This window comes from Mugil cephalus, chromosome 4 (genome assembly GCF_022458985.1).
Source record: "Mugil cephalus isolate CIBA_MC_2020 chromosome 4, CIBA_Mcephalus_1.1, whole genome shotgun sequence".
Classification (NCBI taxonomy): Eukaryota; Metazoa; Chordata; class Actinopteri; order Mugiliformes; family Mugilidae; genus Mugil; species Mugil cephalus.
Window position 1 is genome coordinate 17,291,407 of NC_061773.1, and position 26,681 is coordinate 17,318,087.

Below are 26,681 nucleotides of genomic sequence, written 5' to 3' on the forward strand. Positions count from 1 at the left end.
TGTTGGAGCGCTAATGAGAGCGATGTGCCGATGTCAAGATGGCGGCAATCAGCCTGTTTTTGAGAAAGGTCACGTCTCAGGAACATGATGGGGTTTGGCGCCAAGTGAGTGGCCATTAGCCCCCCCCCCCCCCCCCCCCCTCCATTTCCATTACGTGGCTATGAATCGCTTCTCGTTAGTCGGCTTTGTTGTGAACGTTTCTTTTGAGTGGATAGAAGAAAAGGGGACCGCAAAGTGCTTAAGGGTAGTTTTTACTTTAAATCAAAGGTAACGACTTCATCTTGGACCCGTATCAGTTTGCCAAACGAAAAAAGTTGACATGATGTTTTCTCACTTTACTTGGACAACTCCAATGCAGGTACAATAACTACAATGCAGGCACAATACAATAGATCATGGGTCGTGTATTGTATTTGTGATTTAGCAGGGAAACAACACCACTCAACAGAAAAAGTAGATTTCAAAAAGTTCTCTACGGCAAGAGGAGCCCGTATGCTAGAGGGAGAACTGACTGAAGATGGCTACAACCAGGCTGTGCGCACTATATAAGAGGCTTAAGAGGCACTGAGGCAAACTGAAATTTAGCAAACTTACACCCTGTGGAGAGTGTGCGTGACTGTGTTTACGTGTGCACCACTTATGAGGCTTATCCTAGTTTTGATATATTGGGGCTTAACTGTTAATATGAAACACAAAATAATCTGGTTATTCATATCCCTTTATACGCAGTAAATGTCCAACCTCGGGCTGGTTTAGAACCTGCTCTTTTGGGCCTCAACACGCTGCTTGGTCTCGTTTATGTAAGGTTAACGGTTGAAGACACTTCTGTGCAGGACGTCAGAAACTGGGATACAAAATATGCATGCAGCAGTATCCTTTCCTTCGTGAGTTCTCCCGGAAACGTTCCCATGAGACAGGATTAAGGCTTACTCAGGGTTTTGAAATTAGGTTGGGATGTTTACACATGCAAAATCTGATCTTAACCAAAATATTCTAGTCTCCGTAAACACGCGCAGTCTCTTTAGGGCTCTGTTATACTATAATTATTGCAATGGTCCATTTGATAATGTCTCAAAATGGATCTTTTACCAAGACTGCAAAACTATTAAGTCCATGCTGCCAAAATTTACTTTTCAAAAATCCACTGTATGATTTTCTAGTATTACAATATCGAATTAACCTTCTTGATCGTTACCATAAAAGTAATTACGTAGGATGATGCTGTGACATTATAATGCGGCATATGCTCTCTAACAATATCGAAATATGACTGACAGAACAAAGAACGGGTACACATATCCACACACCTTTACCCTCTACAAGTGCAGTCCAGCATGGCTGATCACAGATGCTTTAAAATGACAAAGACAGCCCACATCGGCCTTTGATCACACAATGAGGCTGCCCCTCAGTCTGCGAAATCTTTAAAATCTTCTGGAGTGGACCTTCTCCTCTGTCAGAGCTTGAAAGTCAATAGTTTATGTCACTTTCAGCTCACTCAAACAGTCGGAGATCCAAGGCCCCTGCCAGAAAAATTGCAAAGATCATTCCCCAAAGAGGCACTGGGCAGACTTTTCAGGGACTAAGAACCGTCCACGGCCGCGTTGCACTTGAGCGAGGAACTAGACTGCTTTGTGGGAATGTGATCAGCGTGTGCAATGTTACAACGCACGGAGAATTTAACTTGCACCACACCTGAATTCAAAATGTGCGAACAGTGAAGTCCAAAACAAATACTCCGCTTGCCTGTCAAACATTTAAACACCCTGTTTGAAATGCAGAGAAACCTTCCACTGAAGACTGTCAACAGAGGAGGAATCATCTGACTAAAGGTCACAGAAAGTTTTTTAAAACATGGCAGTTCAAATATGGACTATCAGCGTTCGACCATCTGTTCAGTTAATTAGTCTCATCTTTTCACCAACCCTATGATAAACAACAGAAGACTTTCAGTAATTGGTTTATATTTATTACAGACATTTGCCCGTTTCTTAGAAGTTTTATTGACTTAAGTTGTTAGGTTTACATAGAATCAGAGTGGAAATGTATCAGACTGATCTTCTTTCAAACAGATTTAGAGGGGTGCAATAACCTTTTGATGATCTGATCTACAGGAAGAATACGGTATTAGCGTCTAATCATGTAAACATTTGATTGTTTCTCTGTTTCTTTCCTGAGCTAGGAGGAGGTTGTTAGTCATCCAGGTCATCGCAAGTTAAAATAAACGAAAAGAAAACAAGGGCAAGTGGATTTGTATAGCTTCTTAAAGGGGTTACACCACTCATCCAAGCAGCTTCTTCAGTTCTAAAAGACCGGTGGGAAGTTGGAGTTGGAATTAAGTCCAGTCCAGTTTCCTTTGTTTTCAGCTACTATTGGACAAAGGCAGAATTAATGAGGGCACTCTCCATGTGAATATAGATATCTATATGGTTTGTCTAGTGGAGAATGAGATGAAAAAGACAAACTATCATTGAGGTCCAAAATGATGACCCAAGTTACTTTATCAGGAAGTTCAATAAATCATGACACGAGGAATCATTCAAGTAATAAAGTCTCCTCTTCAAAACTGGATTTCTATAGCCCTTTAAACATTTTTTTTTTTTAAATTCTCTGTCTTGATTCATATTTGCATTTAAAGCGCTTGAGTGATTCTTTGTAATGTATTTGGAGACAGACTTTGCGTCTGAGAACAGATATTTGATTTGACTTCCTGCACCACACACAGTCATTGTCAGACACCGTTCGAAAATTAACCGTTCACACTGAGCGTGGTGACGAAAATTGGCCCACCATTCGTCACTTGTCCAACTCATAGTGTGGTGTTGTTGACTTCCCGTGTCAGAAAATGCAGCTTTCAGCGCTAATCCACTCTGTTCACCTCCACTGCCTCTACAAGAAACCGTAAGGAGAGTCATAGAAAAATCGAAACTGCTGCCACATTCCCCCGGTCACTAAACGAGTAAAACTGTCTCCCATTCATCCGCCCATTTAGCCGGCCTCCACTGTCCTGACTTTTTGCCCTGTCATCTGTTCCGTAATCACTTGCTTTTCCACCACTACCGTCTTTCCCTCTTCCCCATCCTTATCCCTACTTCCATTTACTCCGCTTTGCAGGGAAGAGCACAGAGGACACCCCAGGTATATGTACAGTATGAGCATGTAGCAATTACTTTTTGCACATCTGTGTCTTTGTGCTGAACTGCTTTTTGTCGACTCAGTGTCAGCAACAAGTTTTCTCTGTCCTGTTAACGTGATTGAGCACCACCACTGGAAATTCCTCTCCAGCAATGTCCTGAGCTAGTGTTGACGAGATGCCTTCGACACCGTCTACTCTTCAGCGAGAACTGGAGATGAGATTTTGACTGTCAAAATCTAACAGTAGGACGCTAACTAACGTTGGCCTTAAGGAGTTGTATGTTTCTTAACAGCACCATCATCTGCTCCGTCGCCTTGAAGACACATTCATCCAACTGGTTACAGTGAAAGTGTGTACGTATATCTTTGATATTAATTGCGACCGCCCAGATGAGATTTCTACACCAATTCTCAGGAGGGGGAGAATTGAAAATAGAAAAACATCCCCGCAACTCTTTTCCTCTCTCCCTCCATCTCTTCTTTGACTTCTCAGCCTCTCCCAACCAAATCTCCCAATCAACTCCATTCTTCCCTCTCCCCATCCTGCTGTGCTTAGATATAGAGAAACAAGCTTGTTGCCTTGGAAACAATGCAAATCAGCCCCAAAAGGCCAATTATCAAAGAGCACCAATTAAAGCCAGACCTGTTCTGTTTAATAGGTTTCATCCTGTCTGCCTTTTGGATACCACACACACACACACATATTATTGCGATGCCAGCCATCCACTTCCCCCTTGACCAACTGCAGCAGTGCTTCACCTAGTAAAAGCGGGTCTCGCTGTGCGTTTGCTGTACCCGAGTTCCTCCAACATTTCATGCAGCATGCGCCATGACCAAGCTCGTGCTGCCGTGTGTCTTGTCTGTTAGGTTCGCGTGTGCCCGAATGTTATGCTTGCAACTGATTCCGTGTGCGCATCGCACCATCCACTCACCAGCTGCTGCTGACTTCCGAGATGCCAAAGTGATTGGCTTCGTGCTCCGCAACCGACACCAAGAACGGTCTCGTCCCACGGGGAAGGGAAAGTGGGGTGGGGCTGGTAAAGTGAATGAGCGCGTTGTGGCGTATCCATCCATCACACGTGATAATTTTTCAGGTCAATTAGAAACACTATGACTATGATTCTCTTCATCTCGTCTGAGACCTTTTATTTCTCCTCCAATGTGCACGTTTTGTGCGCGTTCGTTGTGGCCGCCTCATCATGCTTCAAAAAAAAAAAAGTAATAATTCTCATACAAGGTTTGTGTTTGTGTGTGTCTCAGCTTTGTTGTTACAAGGCTTGTATTGATGTTTCTGGTTTAGAAGAATATAAGGGGCATTTAGACTCTTTGTGTGTGTATGCACATTTCTGTGTGTGTGTGTGTGTGTGTATGTGCCACAGCAGGGACAAGGCTAGCTACCTAGTGGCTGTATACTGCATCCTACCCAGACCTAATGAAGGAGAAATTGGATCCTGATGGCTTCGCAACAAAAGACAGCCCTACGGCAATGTGTGTGTGTGTTTGTGTGTTACTATGTGTGTGAGCAACTTATTTGTGGGCAAAATGGGAAACATTTTCTTCTAATAAAGAGCCTCTATTTCTTTCCCTTGCCTGGCCTTGTCCCGAAACTCTGCTTCATGAGGTGTGTGTGTGTGTGTGTGTGTGTGTGTGTGTGTGTGTGTGTGTGTGTGTGTTTATATATGCGCGCCATGGTCCCCTCACCTTGCTGCTTCAAATTATCGCTGCGAGTGTCAGCGCACATCTCACACTGTGACTATCGTTGTAACAATTTTATCTGCATAAATGTGAGCCTTGCGCGGCGGCTTATTACCCAGGATTCATGGTGTTCTGTTACAACAGGTCTCGGGGAAAAAAACGGAGAGATCTGAAACTGAGAAAATGAAAGACACCTACTGTAACAGAGACGAACTACCTGCCTTAGCGCTGCTATTCATGTGTATTACGTGGTTTATTGGTTTCGGTATTTTTTGAGATATTGTTGTAGTAGATCTCTTCTTCCCCCGACTCTGATCAGCTTCCGTCTCTTTTTTCCACTTCCAGTCCTTTCTCTAACGCACACACTCGTTCGCACACACACTCTCACCCCCAGTGTTACTCATCCTGCCTGCTCACAGCTTTCCCAAGTGTTGATTACAACCGCTACACTGCTGTGAGAGCAAAAGAGTGTGTAAGCACGTTAATGTTGGCGTGCACGCACTGTAAATGTTATGTTCTGTGCCACACACACACACAAACACACACACTTTGTCACATGCTAATACGGGTGCGTGTCTGCGTGTCCACACATTGACACAACATATGTGTTTTGATTTGATCATAGTTTTACTACTCCGAATTTGTTTTGAATAAAGTTTGTTTTCCTGCGTCTGTGTGTCCGCCCAGCGTGCACGCCGGCGTCTTTGTGCTGAATAATCTGACTTTTGCCTCATGTTTTCGAGTCTCACACTGTTTTTTAAGTAGCTCTCACTTCTTCTCGCAGACAGACAAACTTCACACCCCTCCACTCTCTTCATGACAAGCATGTAACACACCCTCGAAATAGAGGCCTGTTACTAGGAAGATTGGAGAATGTCGTCAGGGTCTCTGGGTAGATTTCTCTGGATTTGAGTTTTTATTGGAAACAATTATGTCACTTAGGGCAGTGAAAACTGGGCATTCTGGGATATATGTCCTCGGTGGTTTAAAGACAGGAGCAAAATGTTTAACACTAACTTTTATACAGTCACAGTTAAGTTAAACTGTTTGCAGCTTTTTTTTTTTTTTTTTTAATATAGGATAATAATATGTTTATTGTCATTTCCACGATATGTTAATAAAACTTACAGAAGTGGGTGCTACTCTTTTTCCAATAGAACAATACATATATTTTATTTCACAATTTTGTAGATTTTCAATATTTTTTAGTATTAGTATTTTAACTTTAGCTGTATATCTTGTAAATAGTAGCTTCTTTGCACTATTCCGTACATACTTGTGTTTTTTGCACTGAAAAGGAGAAGCTCTCCTGTATAATGTCTGTTTAGTGACAATAAAGGGCATTCTATTCTATTCTATTCTATTCTTGTTTCTCCGGTCCTTGAACAAGAGACAATCTTGAGTGTAAATGTGACCTTGTACCCATAGGTAGAAAGGTTGTTACATAAATGTAAACCTATGTGTAAAGTAACAGAGGCCAGCATATGGCAATGGGATAATGTCCTTTAGGATATCTCAGTAATAGATGACGTAAGAGATGAGAGTGATTGGTGAGCCTTTTACCGTGTTCTTTTGTATTTTCACTCCGGTTCTGGTATGTACAGTCTCACTGTTTGATGATGATGATGATCCTTTGAAATGATTTTAAATGCACAGACTGATATTCTTAAATCATACTGTGAAGTGTGGTCAGAACACAATGGACTGCTGCTTTTTGTATGTTGAACACACTCGACTGGCAAACCTAACCAGCCTTTTGTGATGCATTCAACTTTGTGGATTCATCGTGTGGGAATGAAAACGTGCCGACATTTTCTTAATGAGACAATTTTCTTTGGCCACATATAATGAAATGATGAGGCCACAGAGCTTTGCCCCAAAATGGTAGATTATTTCTTCCAGGTTGGGTTGAGTACCTTCCTCAAATAGGGGAGTTCAAGTATCTCAGGCTGCCATTCGCGAGAAAAGAAGCGAGGAATGGAGGATGGACAAACGATTTAGTGCAACGGCTGCGGGCACTGGGTTGGACAGTCAGGGTAAAGACGGACCCGAGTTGTTCCCTACCAGTCAATATTTGTTCCAAACCTCACCTATGGTCATGAACCCCTAAGAAGGGGTTATTCCATAGTGCAGCTGGGCTCACCCTTAGGAATGTGATGAGGAGCTCAGATATTCAGAGGAAGCTCAGAGTAGAGTAGATCCTTATGCGACGAAAGGCTCCAGTTGAGGTGGTTCAGACATCTGGTTCAGATGCCTTCTAGGCACCTCCTTTGGATGTTTACCAGGCACGGCCAGCCTGGAGGAGACCCTGGGGCACACCCAGAACTCACTGGCGGGATCATATATCCTGTCTGGCCTGAGGATGTCTTGGGATCCCCCAGGAAGAAAAGTAATGTGTTACGGGGGAAAGGAACGTCTGGAGTTCCTTGCTTAGTCTGTTGCCACTGCGACCTGAAAATGGCTAAGCTTGCATCATATTTCATAGAATTCATTCAGAAGATTTGTTTAAACTCTTGCAACACATGTAAACACAACTTACACCATAGTCTTTACCTGGACTACCACAACACTAGTCAGCGATTTGTTGGCTTTGTCAAGTTTCTCAGTTATTTTAAACAATGGCATTTGGAAGTGAGCGGCTCACATTGTGGGTAAAGCTAAAACGTATTGAAATGTCACAGAAATGCAGAAAGAAAACAAAAGAATATGTCTAAGTAGATGGTATATGGAGGAAGGTAAAGGGTAAATTTGTGCTTCTCCAGCCGGATGTGGATACTGACATGCATTTTGGAACGATGACAGATGTTGTGACGTGTAATTAGATTTCTTGGGAGGTAAACATGAGGATATGGGATTCTTGGTAAGGGATTATTATATGGGATTAATGCTTAACAGTTACAATGGGATATAAAAAAATATTTAAACCGAGTATGCCTTACAGGCATCTCACTGAGTTAAAACAAACTGAAAGAAAGATGTTGAATCTTCACTGTTACTTCTTAGTATTTCCCCAGGTCTCTGCCATTTTAATTTCCAAACCCTTGAGAAACTAATAGGAATTGGGGATTGCAAAGAATGGAGGGAAGGACTATGAATCTACTCAGTGCATTACCGCAGTAAGTGGATAACGTTTGAAATTTCTCAACTACTATGAAATTAGATGTGACAGACGAGGCAGATGGAGTAGATTGTCCTGGGAGCCTAAATCCAACAATGGAAGTATTTTCTGCTTTAAATAGAGAATCTGGCAATTTATGAACAGGACGCAGCTGTGCCTCCATAATGTCTTTTTAAGATTACTTTATATGTACCTCCAGACATCGTGTGTCTGTGTGCATGTGTTTGCGTGTGTCTGTGCATGTGTAGCAACAGAGACACGAAGGCGCATGTGTGCACAGACGCAAAATACTTTGAATTGAATCCATGCAGACCATGGGCTAATAGGAAATGCAGCAGATGAGGTTCTCCTGACTCTCACTCTTGGAAACTTTTGGAGGGCACAAACATTTGCACACATCCTGTAAACACATATATACTGTATGTAAAGCTAAATTCACATTAAGCTGTGGAGCACATACACCAATGTCTCATTCAGAGAAAATCATCCTACATTAGAGGATTAATGTCAACCCATTTAAAGCACATATTAAAAAAAAAAGAAAAGTTTCCTATTACATTTTTTACTAAATACATGCACGGTTTTGGCATCGGTTCAAATATTATCAATGCAACTTTATTTAATAGAAATAATAGGTTAGATTGATTTGATTGATTGGATTTAGATATTTTATGCAGCCAATAAAGATATTCAGTGTGATTCATTTTCTCAAAAGCTGGTTTAATCACAGGGTATGATTGCTGCAAAAACATATGGCCGTATTGTCCTTAGACAATCCACAAAATTATATATGTATTGGAACAAAGCTGCTAAGCTGAATAATTGAATGGCATGGACATTTATGTGTAGTGTCAAAAATGAGCTGTGTTCGATAGGGACATCTTGATTTTTAACTTCAAATTTGATTTACGATGTGGGCTTCAAAATTGAATCTAGCATCGCAACCCTCAAACAAAAACCATGTCATTATTTTCTGTCAGTGGAAATGCTACAAAGTGGCATAAGTCCTTTCAACTGGCATACTTCAGTTTGCAAAAAGGGGCACTCCAATAAGCAGGACAGCAAATCTGCAATAAAAAAGTCTTCACAACAGTCAGAAAAGAAGCTACGCTAAAAGGGTGACAAGACATCAGAGGACATTCAAAGGAAGAATTCACAAGAATAAGGCGCACCGTGGGTGGTTGTCGGTCTCAGAGTGTGAATACAAGAAAGTCGGACTGCAGAGAAGCAGAAACACGCAGAGTGACCTAAAATGAAGGGAAGGGGGGAAATGGTAGGGACGTGACAGACTGACATTCATAGACTCAGCAGTGAAGAAAGAAAGCAGAGAAGGAGAAAAGACAAAAAACTATGACAGTCTCAAATGAAGAACCAGCCACTTTGTACCATGAATGGTGTAGTTACTCTTAATACAGTGTGGTTCAAGGCAAGTGAAAACATCTGATGAAAAGATGCTGTTCTGGATCAAGACGTTAAGCTTGTACAGTAAGTTTTGTCGGGGAGAGAAGCGAGAGTCTAGTCTTCACGCCAAGCCTGGTACACCTGTTAAGCTATCTAGCTAATGCAAAGGTTATACAAGTTAAAAAAGAAAGGATAAAGAAATTATAATTAAAAAAATCATGAACATATCCTTGAAATCTCTTGTAAAATTTAATTCATTTTTTGGACTTGTTTCCATCAGTTCTGAGCACTGACCTCGCCGATGTATTTGCACTGGCTTATCCATGCAATTTCACAGTGGCTTTTACTCATTGAAAATGTATCGCTTGATCAAGTCTATTATAATTGCACCGGAGAGTCAGTCCCAGACTTTTTTTTATTTGCACACACAAAATTTTGCAGCACTAATTGGTGATCGTACTGGACTACTTCGATATGTCTCTGTAAGTAATATGACTATCCTTGCTACATTTCTCTGACTTTATTGGGAATGACAACAACTAACTATGGGAGCTTTTCTTTTACCCTTAGATCATGGAATCGGTTATATAAAAACTTACACAACCAAATATTGCTAAGAGCAGAAACGTAAATGTACCATTGCGTATTTCAAGTTGCTTCTGGTGGCTTTAGTAGATGAATTAAAGTGGAGGAGGACAAAATGGCCAGACCCCGACCTAATGAAACCAGTCACCCTAATCCTGAGGGGAAACGAGCCAGGAACGTCCCACAAGCTTAAATCTACTCTAGTGAACAGGCGAGGTCATGGGAGATTAAGACCTCACACTGTCCACAGCATTGTTTTTGTGGCGTCCTGGAGAATATAGTATCATATCACATTCTTCTGGAATACACTGCATAATTAAAGGAATGTTTGCAAGAGACACGCAGTGTGAATCCTGTACTGCAGAAATGCAGATGCAGATGCAGATTTGGCTGTGTCTTACAGCTCTGGGCAAGAAAGGAAGAACGATCAAGCGCTCAGTTTGAAGAATTTGAGAGGAGTCTTGCTGGAAGCTGCATACAGATGCCCGATGATTTGGCAGCCACTGCGTACCCTCCAACGACACCTGCGCAAGCTGCAGTACCTCGTCAACAGGTAGCGAGAAAGGGCAGCAAACACTGGCGACGTGCTGTTCGATCCTCGGCACAATTCGCTTACTTGGCAAAAAATAAATACATATATAGATCGCCGGCTTTATTTAACACCACTGTACCTGCATAAAACTGAGCTATTTGATTCTGGTAGCGTATGATGCAGAGAGGATGTACTCTCTTAACAGCATTGAGACTGCTTGGCTCGGCAGAATGATGGAGCAGTGGAGTCAGCCAAATCAGTATATACCCAGCAGGTGAATTAAAAATCCATTTTTATGGAGTAACACATTAGCCAACACTCACATTACCATCCTTCACATAAAGATCTACTTTATAAGAAATGGGTGAGATGGGGAGAGGGAAGGGGATGCTGAAATGTAGTATATAACCTCAGGTAAATTAAGTCTTTATAGAGTGCTGCATATTAGCCAACATCCACATTAGCATCTGCCTCCTATAAAGAAGAGCGGAGGAAAGGAAAAGAGGTACGGGAGTAAAAGGCACGGAAAAGATACTAAAGGAAGATTTACAGACAGTGTGTGAATTAAAAGTCCATCTTTATAGAGTAACATATTAGCCAACACTTACATTATCATCCTTCACATAAAAGTATTAATTTATAAGGACGGCAGAAGAACTGAGGAGAAGAGCTTCAAAGAGGATGTACTTGCACTTTGAAGAAGTTACGCTTAAGTTAAAAGCAATATTTAAAGAGACAAGGATCACAGCCAATATTCACATTTTGTGTTTATGTGGGGAATATTGAGTTGATTTCATGGACGGAGAGGAGGAACATGGGAGGAGTAGGGAAAGATTAAGGAGAGGTAAAGGGGAGAGAGACACAAATTCACAGGAAGAGTGGGAGGGAAGACAGAATGTCTTAAGAAAGAAAGATCAGCAACGATGAACTGAAGAGACAGAGTCTCATTTGAAATCAGAGACAGACAGAGCATCATACTATGAAGGTTACAAACACACATTGGTGGAGCGATGGAAGAGCTGGTCCTCTGGGTGCCGTCCGTTGAGACAGAGATGGGTGTAAAGAGAAATTATCCAAATGAAAACGGGCTGGTGCATTATTTGAAGGCCTTGAAAAGTAAGAAAAGAGCGATGGGGAGGCAGATTGGGGGAATGAAGGCAAGAAAAAAAAGGGGTGGAGAAGTTGTGGAGGGAGTTGAGGCACATGATGAAATCAATCATTATCAAGGCCATGTCCTCGGCTGCACCTCAAGAAAAATGAGGAATTCATTTTCCTCCTCAATCTACTCTCCACGGCATTCTCAAGAATGTGCCACGCTAGAGAAGGCACATGGCTAAACTCATTGCTGGATTCCCCAGAGCCACTGGCTCAGCGTGAAAGGGCCTGGAACCTATTTTGAGCGACAGCCGCCTGCCTGGTAGCTGGCAGAAGCATCCACATCTGCAGACCAACAATGCAATTTGATCCCGATCGTTTACATCAGATTTCAACAAAGTTAAGAAGTCACAGGAATTACAGTCAGACTCGCTGGCTCAGTTTCTGCCTGAGCCCTTCAAATGATAACAAGATACAGTCCTCCTTTAAAAATCACAGTTTGTTGATGCAGATTGTCATGAAGCTATGTATATGTGTGGCAGTCGTCCATTATTCACTGACGTTACCCATACATCGCTTAACTTGGCCTAAAAACCTGTCACTTTGACTCAACGCTCTTTGGTGAGTCAGGTTTGGATAGGATAGAGTTTGGCATATTTCTTTCTCATTACTGCTCTATTTCATTATTGCCAAGGGCAACACTGCCAATTAGTATCATTGCTCAGCATTTTGTTCATCTACACTGCCATAACTATCAGTGGAATAGCCCATAACCATGCGCAATATAATAGTATCAACACGAATTCCCATTTTGCTGAACTGATTTGCTCAAGCTGTTAAATTTTAGCTGATACTTTACTGCAGATTGAAACTATTAAAGTGGCCTACTTGCGGAGAAATTAGCTGCTTGAAGGATCAAATCCCATCAAAACCTGTGAGCTAGAGGACATCTTTGTAACCTGTGCTCAAGCCTCGAAGTACTGCCTCTGAAGAGGACACCCAGGAGAACATAAAGTGCTCTAGTTCTGATCGGCCCGGGGAGATAAAATGTCACTAAAATAATCATAGCTACAGAGCCGCAAAGCTAGTTGGCTTCCACTTGGTTGTTATGTTTAACTGACGTTGTCCGATATTGTGCTAAGAGTTAAAGAAAATCCCCACAGCCTTGGAATTGGTCATTTTTAATGAGCCCCATTACTGCCATTAACAATTAGGGCTGGAACCACATACATTTAAAGCTAAAAAAAGTACTTTCTGGAGGTACTAGTGCACAAAATGATTCTCTGTAATAGCAAAAATACACTTAAACCTCCAAAATAAAAAAAAAAATGTAAATGTTCGCATTTCAAAAAAAAAAAAAAGTATATTATGCCACGCAAATATAGGATGGTAATTGTGGACATCATGGCATTGCTTCCTTAGAGGCCAAGTGCCTTTATCTGTTATTGTTTAGGTCACTACTTCAGTAGATTTCACGTACATAGCATTGCAGCAAACTACCAGTTTAGAGTAGTTTAGAGTATATTGTAATTACAATGGGAGAACACAGCAACACCTCATCTCAAAGGTGCATCAGAGAAACATTCATCTCTTATAGTGTTCACAAAGACATAGTCTGTCATGTGAATGGGTAGCTTCCCTAAACCACATTCCTGCAATGTGTCACACAAAAATAGGAAAAGGCCCCTTTCTTTGACATCAAACACCTAGACAGTGCGTAGGCGCTCGTGTCCAGTAAATCATCAGAAGGGTATAGTAATTGCCTCAACAGAAACACTATCTTTGTTGGTTAAAAATAACACAGTAAGAAGGACAAACAGCAAACCATCTTGAATTAATGATCACTTGCAAAGCACTGCTATGATTATTTCATCAGTAACCTTAACATACTAATTTAAAACCCAACTTAGTACCTCTTAAAACCATAATTCTCCCAAATTCTTGATATTATCTGTAATAAAACAGTTTGTAGATTGTACAGCTAAGCAGGACGCACGGTCAGGACAAAATAACAAAAACACACCAGTGTCCTTTAATTTTGTGAAATACCTGCATGGATAATAAAAGCAACCACGGAATGAACAAGTCCAACAAACTAGAGAGTCGTTTACCGCGATTACATCACTGTTACACAGAAAACCCCGACATTAAAATGAATAGTGTTTGAAAAATAACCACTCTAAAGTGATTATTAGGCCCCTTGGTGCGGTGTGAGCCGTGTTTCAGATGCTAATGTGAACAGAAAGGTGAACACAGAAGGTGTGGAGACGAACACACATCAAGCCACCCACACAAACACTGGCAGTAGCCAGCAGGCTTTAGAACATCTGTCATACCTGCCTGCTCCAATCCCATCACACACATGCACCCACACAGAGCACCCTGTGAATGGTTGTGACAGCTCAACACTGTGCCACTAGCCTAGAAACACATGTTCCTCTCTACTACGCTTTGCACACAAACACAGAAAAAGTGACCAGCACCTCTCCTTCACTTCACTACACATCAGCTGCCAATATTTCCCTCACTCTCTTTGTCCCCCCTCTATCACTCTCCTACCACTATGCCCCCTATTACTTCTAAACATTCAATACTCTTTGATTTTTCTGTTGGAACCCCTTAACTTTCTTTTCAACCTTACTTATTTTTATTTTTCCATGTTTTTTTTTCTTCTTTTTAGTCTCATGTGAAAAATTCCTCTCTTACACTCTCATATTACTCTTTCACCTTCTCTCCCTCCTAAATAAGAAATTGTTGTCCTTTTTCGCTGCCCCTTATATTCCTCACAACTGACTCGCCTGCAGAAAACAAGCAGTGACTATTTCTGTGTGCACTGAAAGTAAACACACACACACCACGCACAAAAAAACAAAGTTCTGTGATTTGAAACTCTCTTCGATTTAAAGTTTTGTTTGAGCTAAATGAAAGTTTGAAGAGTGTGCATGTTTATATGTTTGCAAGAGACTGGATCGTCAGCCAGAAAAGTGTTTGTGAAAGAGGAGCAGGAGGGCTTCAGGTGGGCATGGCAGGGTGTGTGTGTGTATGTATTTGCGTGGGTTACATTGTCAGGACACAGCGCTGTTTAATAGCACTGTGGGCACCTGTCCAGATAACTAGACAACATAATAGAAATTGTCAATTTAAACCTCTGAATCTCAGCGTGCTGGCTGTGGCTGTTGCCATCTTGGCGGTGTCTGAATCCACGTAACTCATGGCTAGTCCAAATATAGACAAAGAGGTGGAGCTCAGACCTGTTTTTGGAGCCATCCTCAAGTGGTCATGTGAAGAACTGCAGTTTTTGGCACTGCTCTCCATGTTTAAACCTTGTTTCGAAGCTATAGTGTGAAATTTCTACATATAAATGAGAGTCATTACATTTAAGCCAGCACCAATCCATTTTGATTAACTTGTAGTGTCTTCCTCAACACCATGCAACTTGGTCTGTTTTACTGTTTGTAAAGCCTGGATTAAAACGTATCACCTAAACCTGTGCCAAATATTTGTTTTGGAATCCATGGGCAGAAGACCACATTTATATACAATTCTGTGATTTTAAAAACATTCAGAAATTAGTCAAAATTTTACCTGGAGGATCATGGAAAGGTGACAGGTCTGTCAGTGACAGGTAAATCTGTCTCTTTTTAATCACTTCAGAAATCAGAAAACTGACAGCTTGAAAAACGAGTCAGGATTTTCAGAGTGAAATATGATATAACAGATGAACAAACCCTTCTGTTATTGTGTGCAAAACATATATGTTAATATGACTTTAAGTTACTCACTCATAGAGTAAGAAAATAAAAGCAACAATACAAAATTGCAATTTGAGGTTAAAAAATATTAACCCAGAGATGTCATCATGAAACGCCCCCACTGGTCTTGTGAAATGTTATGATTAAATATGCAAATTTAGGAAGTATCTAATTAAATAAGGCTAAATGAATTGTGAAATGAACATGAAATGAACATGTGATGATCTTTCCACTGCTGAAAGAAAAGATCCAATGAGAGCAAAGCAACCTCATCATGTGATGTGAAGGGTAGTGGGTTAAGCCAAAAAGGGCTTAAATGGAAGGAATACAAGGGAGGAAAGGCAAGAGGGAGAGGTGGAAAGCAAGGGGGGAGTCTGTATCGTTAACACGTCATTTTCAACTGCTGATTACCACAGAGTAAAGGAAAGTTCAGGGGTTGGAGAGACCGAAAGCGCAACCACACAAGCGTGAACGTGGTTCTCACACACGCAAAAACAACATTCACATTCAGTCCTCACTTGCACGCAACCGCAAACAAACCCAACTCCAATTAAATTTAAACATCTGCCAACTTAATGCTTCAAAGTTTCAACAACAAAAAAAATACTTGTAGCATAAAGAGCCTCTAGACGACCACAAAACACGCATGATCAAAATCAGCAAAAACTATATAACTCTAAAAGCAGCAGTAAAACCTCTTCTCCCTTTTTTAACCCTGTCGCCTCTACTCCTGTACTCTTTCCTTTCTTTAATAGAAAAATGGCTGAGTGAGATGGACAGACAAAGTGGGAAAGAGAATGGAAAAGAGGAGGACGGCGGTAAATGGGAGAGAAGAAAGCAAGGAAGGAAAGAGGGGGAGTTCAAAAAGGAAACGTGAAAACAAAGAACAAGAGACATGTAAAGGAGTGTAGAGAACAAAACAGGCGGAATAGGAAAAGTAGGAAAGTCACAGTGAGAGGTAAAGGAAGACATAAGGAGAGTGAGAGAGAGGGATATGGTGGATTAAACAAGCATAAGGAAACATGAAGTTAAAGGTGGTACATGCTGAACAGAGGGGAAGCAAAATGAAGGACATTTTCCAGATAAAAACAGAGGAAAGGGATGGGATGGAAAGAGTCAATAGAGAGAGTTGCAGGTAATGGAGAGGTGATGGGCATCCCCTACTTAGTAAAGTGGTCCATACTCACACACACATACATTCATGCAAAGAAGCTGCCAGAGACCTGATGGGCTTTATCAAATGAACTGCCACTTGTTGTCTCCTTACACCCCCGCTGGGACAGTCATTATCAGCCATGATTGCCGCCACCGTCACCACCCCAACCTTCTCCTCCATGTTCCTCTTCCTCCCACCCCTGCACTCCAGCACTCCTTCATCTCTGGGGCACCTTCTTCACGTGCCAATTATCATTAGCTTTGATTTGTGCCTTTGTTCCCAAGAAGAGGAAACATTGTTTTCCCTGTTTCGTATCACTAACCTAAAACATAACCTAACCAAATACAAGGCACCATGCCTGCTGACAACATTTCATTCACTACATTCTCGACTATTTCTTAAAATACACAAAGAAGAATGGAGTAACTACTTAAATCCATTTTCAAGTCTGAATAAACATGCATCACTCACCTGCACATTTGGTCCTGGTGACCAGCGACGGTCCCGGCGGCCCCGTTCCTCCCTCTCCGGGCCTGGACAGCAGGACCTTGATCTCGTACTCCACATCTGGGTCCAGATGCCACAGTTTGTAGGTAGGGGAGTCGACCACATGGGTCTCGGCCCAGTTCCCTGAAGTGGTGCGATACTCGACCTCCTTCAGGATGATGGGCCCGTCGCCAATGATGCTGTTGGCGTTGGGTTTGATCCAAAGGTAGGTGGCACCAACAGCAAGAAGCTCAGGTGGGGCAATGGGAGTGGGTGGAGCTGTGAAAAGGGAACAGAAGTGGTTTGTTAAGTGACAGTCCATTAACAAAGTCATAAAACCTTAAAATATTCTATTAAAAAAGGTCTAAGAAACATATCGTCCGTGATAAATATCCAGTTAAATCTAATAACACATACACAATTTTGATTTGTTAGTAACCGTACCCCTGACTGAGCTTATCACTGTTAAATTAGAATACAATACATAACTTATTTTCCCTTGAAAACTATATTAAAGTCCAATCAGAGGTGCTGAAGTGTGCGCAAATGAACGGACGCAATAGAACGTTCCCCCCTGTTGGGGTTCTCTGTGTTGTTTTCAGAAATACCAAGCAATTTAAAATGCATTACGTACCACCTGCTTTGCAAATATATTTCCAGCCCTCAACTGATTTCTCCTAATAAAAATATCCATGAATATTATTCAAATGACTAGTGGCCTCGCACTCAGTATCAGTCAGTACAGTATGTCACCAAATCATCAATATGCAGTTATATTCCAGTCTGCTTCACAAAGCTTATAACATTTAGCGTACAAAGAATAAATAATTCAACAAACGTATTCTGCCAGCCACTGATAAACAGTGAGAGATGTATTTTGACTTTTGCATTGGAAACAGCTAAAGGAGAATTGTTAGGGAGCAAATTCCTTCACCTGTCGCACTAATCCATCACCTTGTTGACATGTTGCTGACAGCTACTTTTCCGCTAGACTTTCACATTATACTCCTTTAAAATAATGGCCTCTGTCAAGCCCAAAAGCATAGGATGTTTTATTACCCTTTTCGTTTCTCGTCTTCAAAACCAAGCTAACATTTTAGCAACAACAGATTCTTTTTTGAAAAATGAGACACTCGCATGAATATAGAGACGTTTTGGATATGGCACAAACCAGAAACACTCAAAACGCACATGATGTAAAGAAATGTGGAATCATAGCAAATGATCTTGAGCGTTTTTCTACCCACTGGTACTGAAAACTGTTTTTTTGATTCACTCCCACAAACCCACACACATTTACACAGCAGTGCCGAGCACCGGGGATCAAACCGATAACCTGCTGATGAGCCACAGCTACTCTGTTTCAAGCCCAAATCTCTAAGGACGCATGCATACTCCCCAGTATTTGTCTGTAAACATGAGAGGGAAGCGGTCAGAGAAGGGAATTGAGAACTGTAGGGTCATTGGTACAAATCACGTTTACAGCCCTCGAGCAAACCACATAATGTCCCTCGTATGGCTGCCCACTGCTCCAAGTGGATGGGTTAATAGCAGTGTACAAATTCACTATATTTGTATAAATACTTCTAATAAAGCTGTTTGAAAGATTGACCGATTGTAAAGAACCTTGCACTTTTCCACCCAAGCAACTCGAAGGATGCATTTACTGATGTTAACTAACAAGGCACAGCAACTAGAATCTGTGCCTGACTCAGTTAAAGAGCAACAGGAGCAGATGGAGACAATGACAAGGAAAATAATTGGATTTCTTCTGATGGTCATCAGACTGCGCCTGCGAGAATCCTGTTCCTATCAGCGTGAACTATGGTAATTACCACGGACAGCTCCTGCTTCTCTGACGGCCCCGGGATCAGTACCTTGGACAGCGGTCATGGTGCATTTTGAACAGATTGATGTAGATCTGCCTGAGATGGGCTGAAAATGGAATAATAATGGCGTAGGGTGCGGCCAGACTTTTTGATATCTTAAATCTTGAACCTTTATCACAACATAATGTGAGCATAATGCTGTTTTAGGTCAGTCTGAATATGATTCATTGCCACGTATGCTCACGTATACACAAAATTTCTTTTTGTGTTTGGCAAAAAAAAAAGAAAAGCTGGGGAAAAAAAGACAAAATATACAAAGAATGCATAAAAGGTCTGGTTTCAAATAGCACTGGAATATTATTGTGCAAAAAAATAGTTATGGGGTAACTGTTCACAGAATATTAGATATTAATTAGATAACATAATATAGCACACAAGCTAAATGTGCGTTAATGTAGCACACAAACACGATTTGTGCATGTAGCTGTTGTTAATGTTAATGCAATAAAGCTGTCAATTTGCTGTAGCCTCTCTCTGGCATGTATGTCACAAAGACCTGCTGAAAAAGTACCTTTATTAAAGAGCAACAGGTAATGCTTCTCCAAGAGAAATGAACACAACATTCAAACATGGCACAGAGTATTTTGAAGATGAAACCCTCACTTTGTGAAGTAATCTTCCTAAACCACTGCGACTAAAATAGTCATTTTAAGACTGAGGTCTCTTAGTATTAATCTTTTTTTTTCCTCTGTGACAGGTGCTTTGTCAGTTGACAGCAAAGTTATGCTACCTAAGAATAATGGCCCCTCTCCTCTCCGCTGTCTGAAAGCAAAGACCTGATCTCACTCTGCAAGTTTTTTTTTTTTTTTACCTTCCTCGAGGCTGCATTAGAATATGTATGGTAGCTACGGGGCCGATGAATCAACTGTCAGTCACCGCACGCTCATCCATCTCAAATGGAGGGAGGCTGTGAGTGTGCGTCTGAGTCTGTGTGAACATTTGTGAGAGTAGTGGGAGAGCATAAGACAATAGAAAATTGCTTTGTGTGCATAAGAGAGGGTTTGTGTGCTTTGCATGCATTCAAACGGATTCCAGTCAAAATAGCATGGCCCTCCTTTGCATTTATTAACTTTTATTCTTGTGACAAACCACCAGTAGAGCACTTAAAAGTGCAGTTTTACTCTGTGTCACATTTTAAGCGGTTTCAGCTCTGTCTCATAAAAGAGCTCTTCATTCTTTTCCAGGAAATGTTTAAGGGTGATTCACTGGGAGCACAGAGCAAACAAGTCTCATCCTGTTGCAATTTCCATCACTTGTTCAGAAAAAAAAACAGGTAGATAAATGGGTAAAGGATGTGTTTCATATTCAAAAACACAATAAGCTGATTTGTAAACTGGTCAGTGATAATAGAAAGTGCACATAGCGTCGTTTGTAAGAAATACACAAAGAAATACCAAGTGAAAGGCACGGCAGCCTATTAACTGATCCTACAACTGCTAACAGAGATGCAACTCTCCATTAACATCATTTATATTCAACAACTTCTCCTGATGTTACTCCGCAGGAGGAAAGAGCAAAATCACTCAATCACCCCCTCTCTCCGTCTGCTTCCTCCCACCATCCCTCCGTTCCTCTCTCTGCCAGCTCATTTACAGCAGAGTTACAGAGGCCACCCAGTGGTACGCAACCTGGTGCCCATGATGGCATGGGGGAGAATGCACATTCTCGGAGACGAGGCCACACACGTTTGTTACGACACACAGACACACACGCGTGTGTGCACCGAAATACAAACACGAGCTAGAATAAGCTGTTTACTTCAGACTTTTACACACAAATACGCACTCTGTCACAAGCACACCGACTCATGTGGATACGGAGACGGTATAGACGCAACTGATTGCTAATCAACTACAGTTGGCCTTCATACAGTGATGCTAATGAAGTGTGAGAGGAAGGAGGATGGAGGGATGAAAGAATCAGGGACGAAGAAAGCAGCATGTTTTCGCAAGGGAGGGGGGAGACAGCAAATGATGAAGGGCCCTCGGAAGGTGGGAGAGAAACGGGGGAGGAGACAGTCGAAGGAAAGAGGAGGTAACAGGTTTAGGGGGCATGAAAAAAGGATGATCTGAGTGGACAGTGGTGAAGGAGGGATGAGCTGATGAGAGAGCTCAGAACTCTCCCCCTGAAGCAGCACAGTAGTCAGCACCCAGGGAAAAAAAGAAAAGTTTAAAGCTTGGCAAGAGAAACTACAGTATATATTATTTTATGACTGCTTGGCAGGCACCAAATAAAACTGTGGAGCAGCAGACATATAACATAGTCTTAGTTATATAAGCTGTTTTTTAAACTTGTGCACAAGGTATATGAGCATATGTCTTTGCTGTTGTTCACAAAATGAAATTGCACTACAAACTAAAATAAAAAAAAATAAGCAGAAGGCATCTTTGATACTGATAGAAAAAAAGAAAGTGCCCTAAACACTGCTTGACTTCTGAGATTGTAGTGACAATGCCAAAAAGATGGAACAAAACTACTGAAACAGCTACGATCCAATCAGATAAATCAGATAAATGACTCTATAAATGTCATTGCTTATATCCCCAACAACAGTTTATATGAATATATAAACTAGGATAGATTCCAGCATTAGCTGTCTTCCTGTAAGACCCTGTTTTGTCTCTGCAGAGGCCACCCTCCTAGTCTAGTAAAAACAAGCAGCACTCATGAAGTTTTTAAAACGGGATAGACTGGGAGTACGGCACTGTACCACTGGGCCTATAAAGGCCGTCGTGTAAGTATGTATCTGTGTGCTTGTGCGGGAGCTGTGGCCCTATAAAGATTTTATCTTCAGTATCCCGGGGCCTCGTTGCCGGAAGACACATCGCGCACTCAAAAGTGACCCGTGTTACTACACCCTGAGGGAACCGAGTATATGGATCTGCTTTTTCACTACACTGACTTACAATCCCAGGAAGGCTCATAATGCGTATGTGTGCACCAACGACTGCACTGTTTATTGTCTTGACCTCAAATGTCCAGCTAATAAATAAAGAGCAACATCAACACCTAATCAGGTGTCAATTCTGAAGAAGAAAATCAGCAAAAAATCAGCAGAATATGGAGTAAAAAGCCAGAATGATGAAAAATAATAAAATGCGCAGCTGCTTCTCATCTGCAATCATTATCATCGAGTAATGCAGATTCTGAGATTTGAAAGTATTTTAGACAAAATTGTTGTGTCGTGTCATAAAAAAAAATAAGAAGAAAATTCAATTAGGAAGAACAAAACACATTTACAAGGAACACAATGTCTAGTGCCGATCAAAAATGAACAAACAAGTAGTTTCTAATAAAAATAAACTTCTAATTAGTAAAACATTCTTTGTTACATTCTTTGTCCAATATTACAACCAGTCGAATTAATCAGTGTCTCTGTGGCTGCAGAAAAAACACTTTAGCACAGTTACTTTAGGTTCTATTTGTATCTGACTGACAGTGTAGAGTAAAACAGCACAGGACCCCAAATTGATCCCTGGGGTACACCATCATCATTACTTGTGATCTATCCGACATGCATGTCTTTGGAATCTGGGAGAAAACCTATACAAGCACAGAAAATGCACACTTCACACATAAAGGCCCCAGCCACCCAATATGTTAAAACCCAGATCCTTCATGGTTCCAGGTCCTGGGATGTGTCAGTGCCACTCACCATCAGAGATTTGGTCTTATTTTGTCTTATTATTTTACATCTATGCGTTCAGTTAATAGGGGGTGTAGAGAGCTGACAGTGACAGGAAAGCAGGAATGAAATGGATAGAAGCATGTTGTATGGATGAGGTTGACAGCGAATTTCTGACTGGCATCTCCCTACACCCTACACTGATGGTATAATAAGTAAACATTTAAAGAGTGATGTAGAGAGCCGAGGAAAAGAGAGAAACTACAGAATATAAACAGAGAAAAGGGAACGATCAAGATGGCAGATGACCAAATAAAACTGAAAGGCGAAGGAGTTTCTGCTATCCAATCTAAATGGTTCTCACTTCATTTCACTATCTGTCTCTCCTGATAGTGAATGTATGATGCACACACACCCACACCAGCACACAGGAAGATGAGGCTATGAAAAAAAAAGTTACAGAAAGGAAGATAAAAGGGGAGGATTTAGAAGTAATGGCTGTGTTGTTGGCAATATTAGTTTTTTCCTCACAGTGTGTATGTGTGTGTATTTCTCTTTGCATGTGTGTTTGCAGCAAATCCAAAAGTAATATCAAAGCTTTCTGAGCTCTGCCGTGTTCTTAGAGAGCGAAAGATTCAATGATAGAGTGAGTATGTGTTTGTGTCTGCGAGTGAGAGAAAAAAAAGGAAAGAGAGGGAATGATGGAGAGACAGATAGATGGGAGGCCTCAGTCCACCAGAGGAGAGAAAAGATATCACCCAGGTGGCGGAAAAGATGGAAAAATCAGTTGCACCGAAAATGACAATCGCTCTGCCAAAATCTGTTTTTCTCCCATTTCAGGAGTGGAGCAGGGGAGAGAGAGAGAGTAATGATAGTGAAGATGATAACAGAGAAAAACCGAGAGGGGAAGAATCTTCACCTTTGTCCATTTCCCCATGAACTGCTCCTGCTGATCCTTTTCATGCAGTTTGTGGACTGAAAAGCAACTTCGTTTTTTGTGTAATACTTTGTTAGGACAGTTTTACTGTTCATGTAGAGCAGGGATGTCCAAAATGTTTCCACTGAGGGAAAGATATACGACTATATATATATATATTTGTATATTTGTTTGTTGTACTGAGTGGGAACAGTGATTCTTTGGACTGAAGGATGGCTGGCAGGTCAGGAGGAAGTTCAGTGGTTGAGTTGAGAAGAAGGATCACAGAGGATTAGTGAGGCACTCTTTTGTGAAATCACCATCTGAGAAAGGTTTCTGATGTTAGGCAATGAGTTGAGGTCCTCCTTTTTTTCCTGTGTTTTGTTTGCATGGAGGAAAAACAAAACTGTTGGAGAGCTTCGGACTGAGCTTTACAGCTTTGTTGAACCTTCAGCTGTAACTGAGCACCAGTGATGTCCTGAAGCTTGGCTCCATTCATATTTTTTTATGCTTTCAACACAACGAGAGCTTCATTTCATGTCAAACAGAAAACAGAAACGCTTCCCCTTGTTTCCCGTGAAGAAATATTTATTTTCCCCCGCCGTTTCTGTAATTTTCTGCACTCACTTTTGATCCCCTGTGGCAAAAGTCTTCTTTGATGCATCTTGTTTTATGGAGACACCGCAGCGTTCAAGATGCCAGTTCCTCCTACTGTTAAAACCAAATACTGAATTACAGTCGAGTGCAAGCTGCATATGAGGGGCAATTAAAAATAGCCGCATTTTGTGTGGGGGCCGTAGTTTACACCCTGTATCTAAAGGATAATACCAGTCATAATACCAGTTCAGTCTCATCCTGTTCCCACATCTCAGTAGGAATAAATTGTAATAAATACGAACCTGCCTCAAACTGAACTCAAACGAATTGAAAAAAAAAGCAGTAAATGGAGTAAATGGAAGTCCCTGTGCATAGTGTGGGAGGATTTTAACAGCCTCTGCATTTTTTGCCAAGGTATTAATTTCTGTACATCACAAGGCAGAGAGCATTTTATTGCTTCAAATACACAACGTTTCTTTCCGGTCTCTCTACATAATGAGTTTTTTTTCCCTCTCTGTTTTCTCCCTAAATATCTCTGTATGTCCCTGTCTTATCATTAATACATTCCAGGTCCATTTCGCAGCTCCTTGAACTTGAGCAGTTCATCTCTCAAAGAGCAGATAAGCGGCACATAGACAGATCGGCGTGATGGAGATACGACACGTCGAAGCCAGCTCACCAGCAGTTAATGATAAGCGCCGCGTATTTTAGCAGAACAAATTTACATCGGATACTTTTTTTTTTTTAAATTTTGTAATTACTCTTACATGCGAATCTAAAGTTCATCATTTGCAAAGCGCCTGATATGTAAATTACAGCCCCGTCGTCAATCGACAGTTACAAATTAGATAAAATTTTCAGAGTTATTGGGGTGAAGACTTGGTGTCACCTTTTTATCTATTAATTTTTAGGCTATTTTTACGCACTTTTTCACATCATCTGAAAAAAAGAATGATGACAGAGCTAGCTGTGTGAACATAGCGTCAGCAGACACTTTAGTGTTAGATAATATAACCGTTTAGAAAGTGAGGTTTAAAGGTTAATTGAAAAAGTTACAAAAACAAAACTGAATAAAGGAGAGGGCAAAAATCTAAAATTACTGTATGACACGCTCCAAGTTCTATTTGTGCCTCTGGTTATTTTGATCACGCCTGGAAGTTTGTTCCGAGCGCGCAATTGTAAATTAACTATACCTGAGATGAATAAGTCTGACTTGCCCGTCACCTCATTAGGCATGCAGCCCACTGATTTGCCCTCGCAGATTATTCTCTTTGTCTGACTTTGCAAACATTTAACACAGTGTTCAGACCAAAAGAATGCCGGCTGCTTTTTTGTCTCTTCTTTGAGATTCCTGCTGCAGCCGTGTCACGACGGCTTTAAGTTCAGTTATGGTTTCTTTTCACTTCTAGAACATGCGACCAGTGCAGAGCTTGAATGCCTCATGTGGCCACACAGACGGACCGCTTCCCGCTTTCAGGATTGTTTTTTTTGGTGTAGAACAAACTTAAGTGTTCACAGTGACCTGCACTCAGTAATCTCTCATTGTTATTTAGCAGCTCACAGGTGCCACCGATTTTTGTTTCTGCGAGTCCTGCGGATTGAGTCCTCTCAGAGCGCTAAGTGGCGTGCATACACCTGTGAGTAACACACTCCATACTCCCTCTGGCCTGTTACTTGGTATAATGAATTCAGCATTTGTGCCCCCCTCCCCTCCCTCCTGACACACGCATTTTACACTGATTTGCATTCAATACAGCGGGACCTTCCCTCACCATGATCACCGCTTGACTAACCTAAACCTTAAACCAAGCAAATGTCAATGAACTGACTTGAAGAATTGACTTTTCCCCAAATCTGAGACAGAGCAAACAGCTCTTTGTCCCCAACATTAATAATACAAGGACACACACACACATACACAAGAAAGAGGAGGAGAAAAAGAAAGAACACTGAGAGTTGAGAGTATTTTACACTCAAGAGGAAGCCTGGAAAATTGGATCTGATTCCCCACTCCTCACAGTAAACCGAGTGTGGCAGACACCTGCTACCTCTTTGCGCACATATGCACACTCCAAAGCACAAAAACAGAATAATACACACGGGCACACAAAAACAGGAGAAAAAACAACAACAACAAAAAACGGATATGTGGCTTTGACATACACATGAACGTTTTTGACACACATGCGGACGCACACCTCAACCCTGCAAGTCCATGCGTCCTCAGTCAGTCTTTAAACAGCAAAGGAAGTAAATGTGTTGTCACTGAAGCCAGCAGGTTTGCTTCGGAACCTGGTGAGAATGAGCCATTGATCTCTGGTTGCGGCACCGGGCGCATATATTTAATTGTTGCCGTGTGACCAGGTTACAAGAATGCCGGGAGACGGTTCAGCGGCCCGCCTACACTTGAAGGACAAAGACTCTTTTGAAGACAACGACGTCCACCAAGACAGATGGTTTGAAAGAGGAGTAAAGGAAGACATCTGTGTCAAACTGGAAAATCCTTCTCTGAACAGGGGAGGACTGAGATACAATCTAACCTCAACTCAGCTACCAGTCCTTTAGAAGTGAAGAAGCTCCTTAGATGAACGTCTTCAAGAAACTCCATACATTTTCTAAACATTTTTGATAAGAATACCAGAGCTGGGCCAATGAACAGAACAACAGCATCTAAGCCCAGCTACGACAGTGAAAACAGT

At 41.4% G+C, this 26,681-nt stretch overlaps 1 protein-coding gene across 11 annotated transcripts in view; it reads right to left on the reverse strand.

Annotated features, from left to right (window-relative positions):
- Window positions 1-26,681, reverse strand: part of ptprt (protein tyrosine phosphatase receptor type T) — a 304,538-nt gene that overhangs the window by 188,146 nt on the left and 89,711 nt on the right. For all 11 annotated transcript variants that reach the window (XM_047583117.1, XM_047583114.1, XM_047583115.1 and 8 more), the window contains exon 8: window positions 16,941-17,234. In XM_047583117.1, coding sequence (XP_047439073.1) covers window positions 16,941-17,234 — 294 coding nt within the window. The remainder of the gene's footprint in view (window positions 1-16,940; window positions 17,235-26,681) is intronic.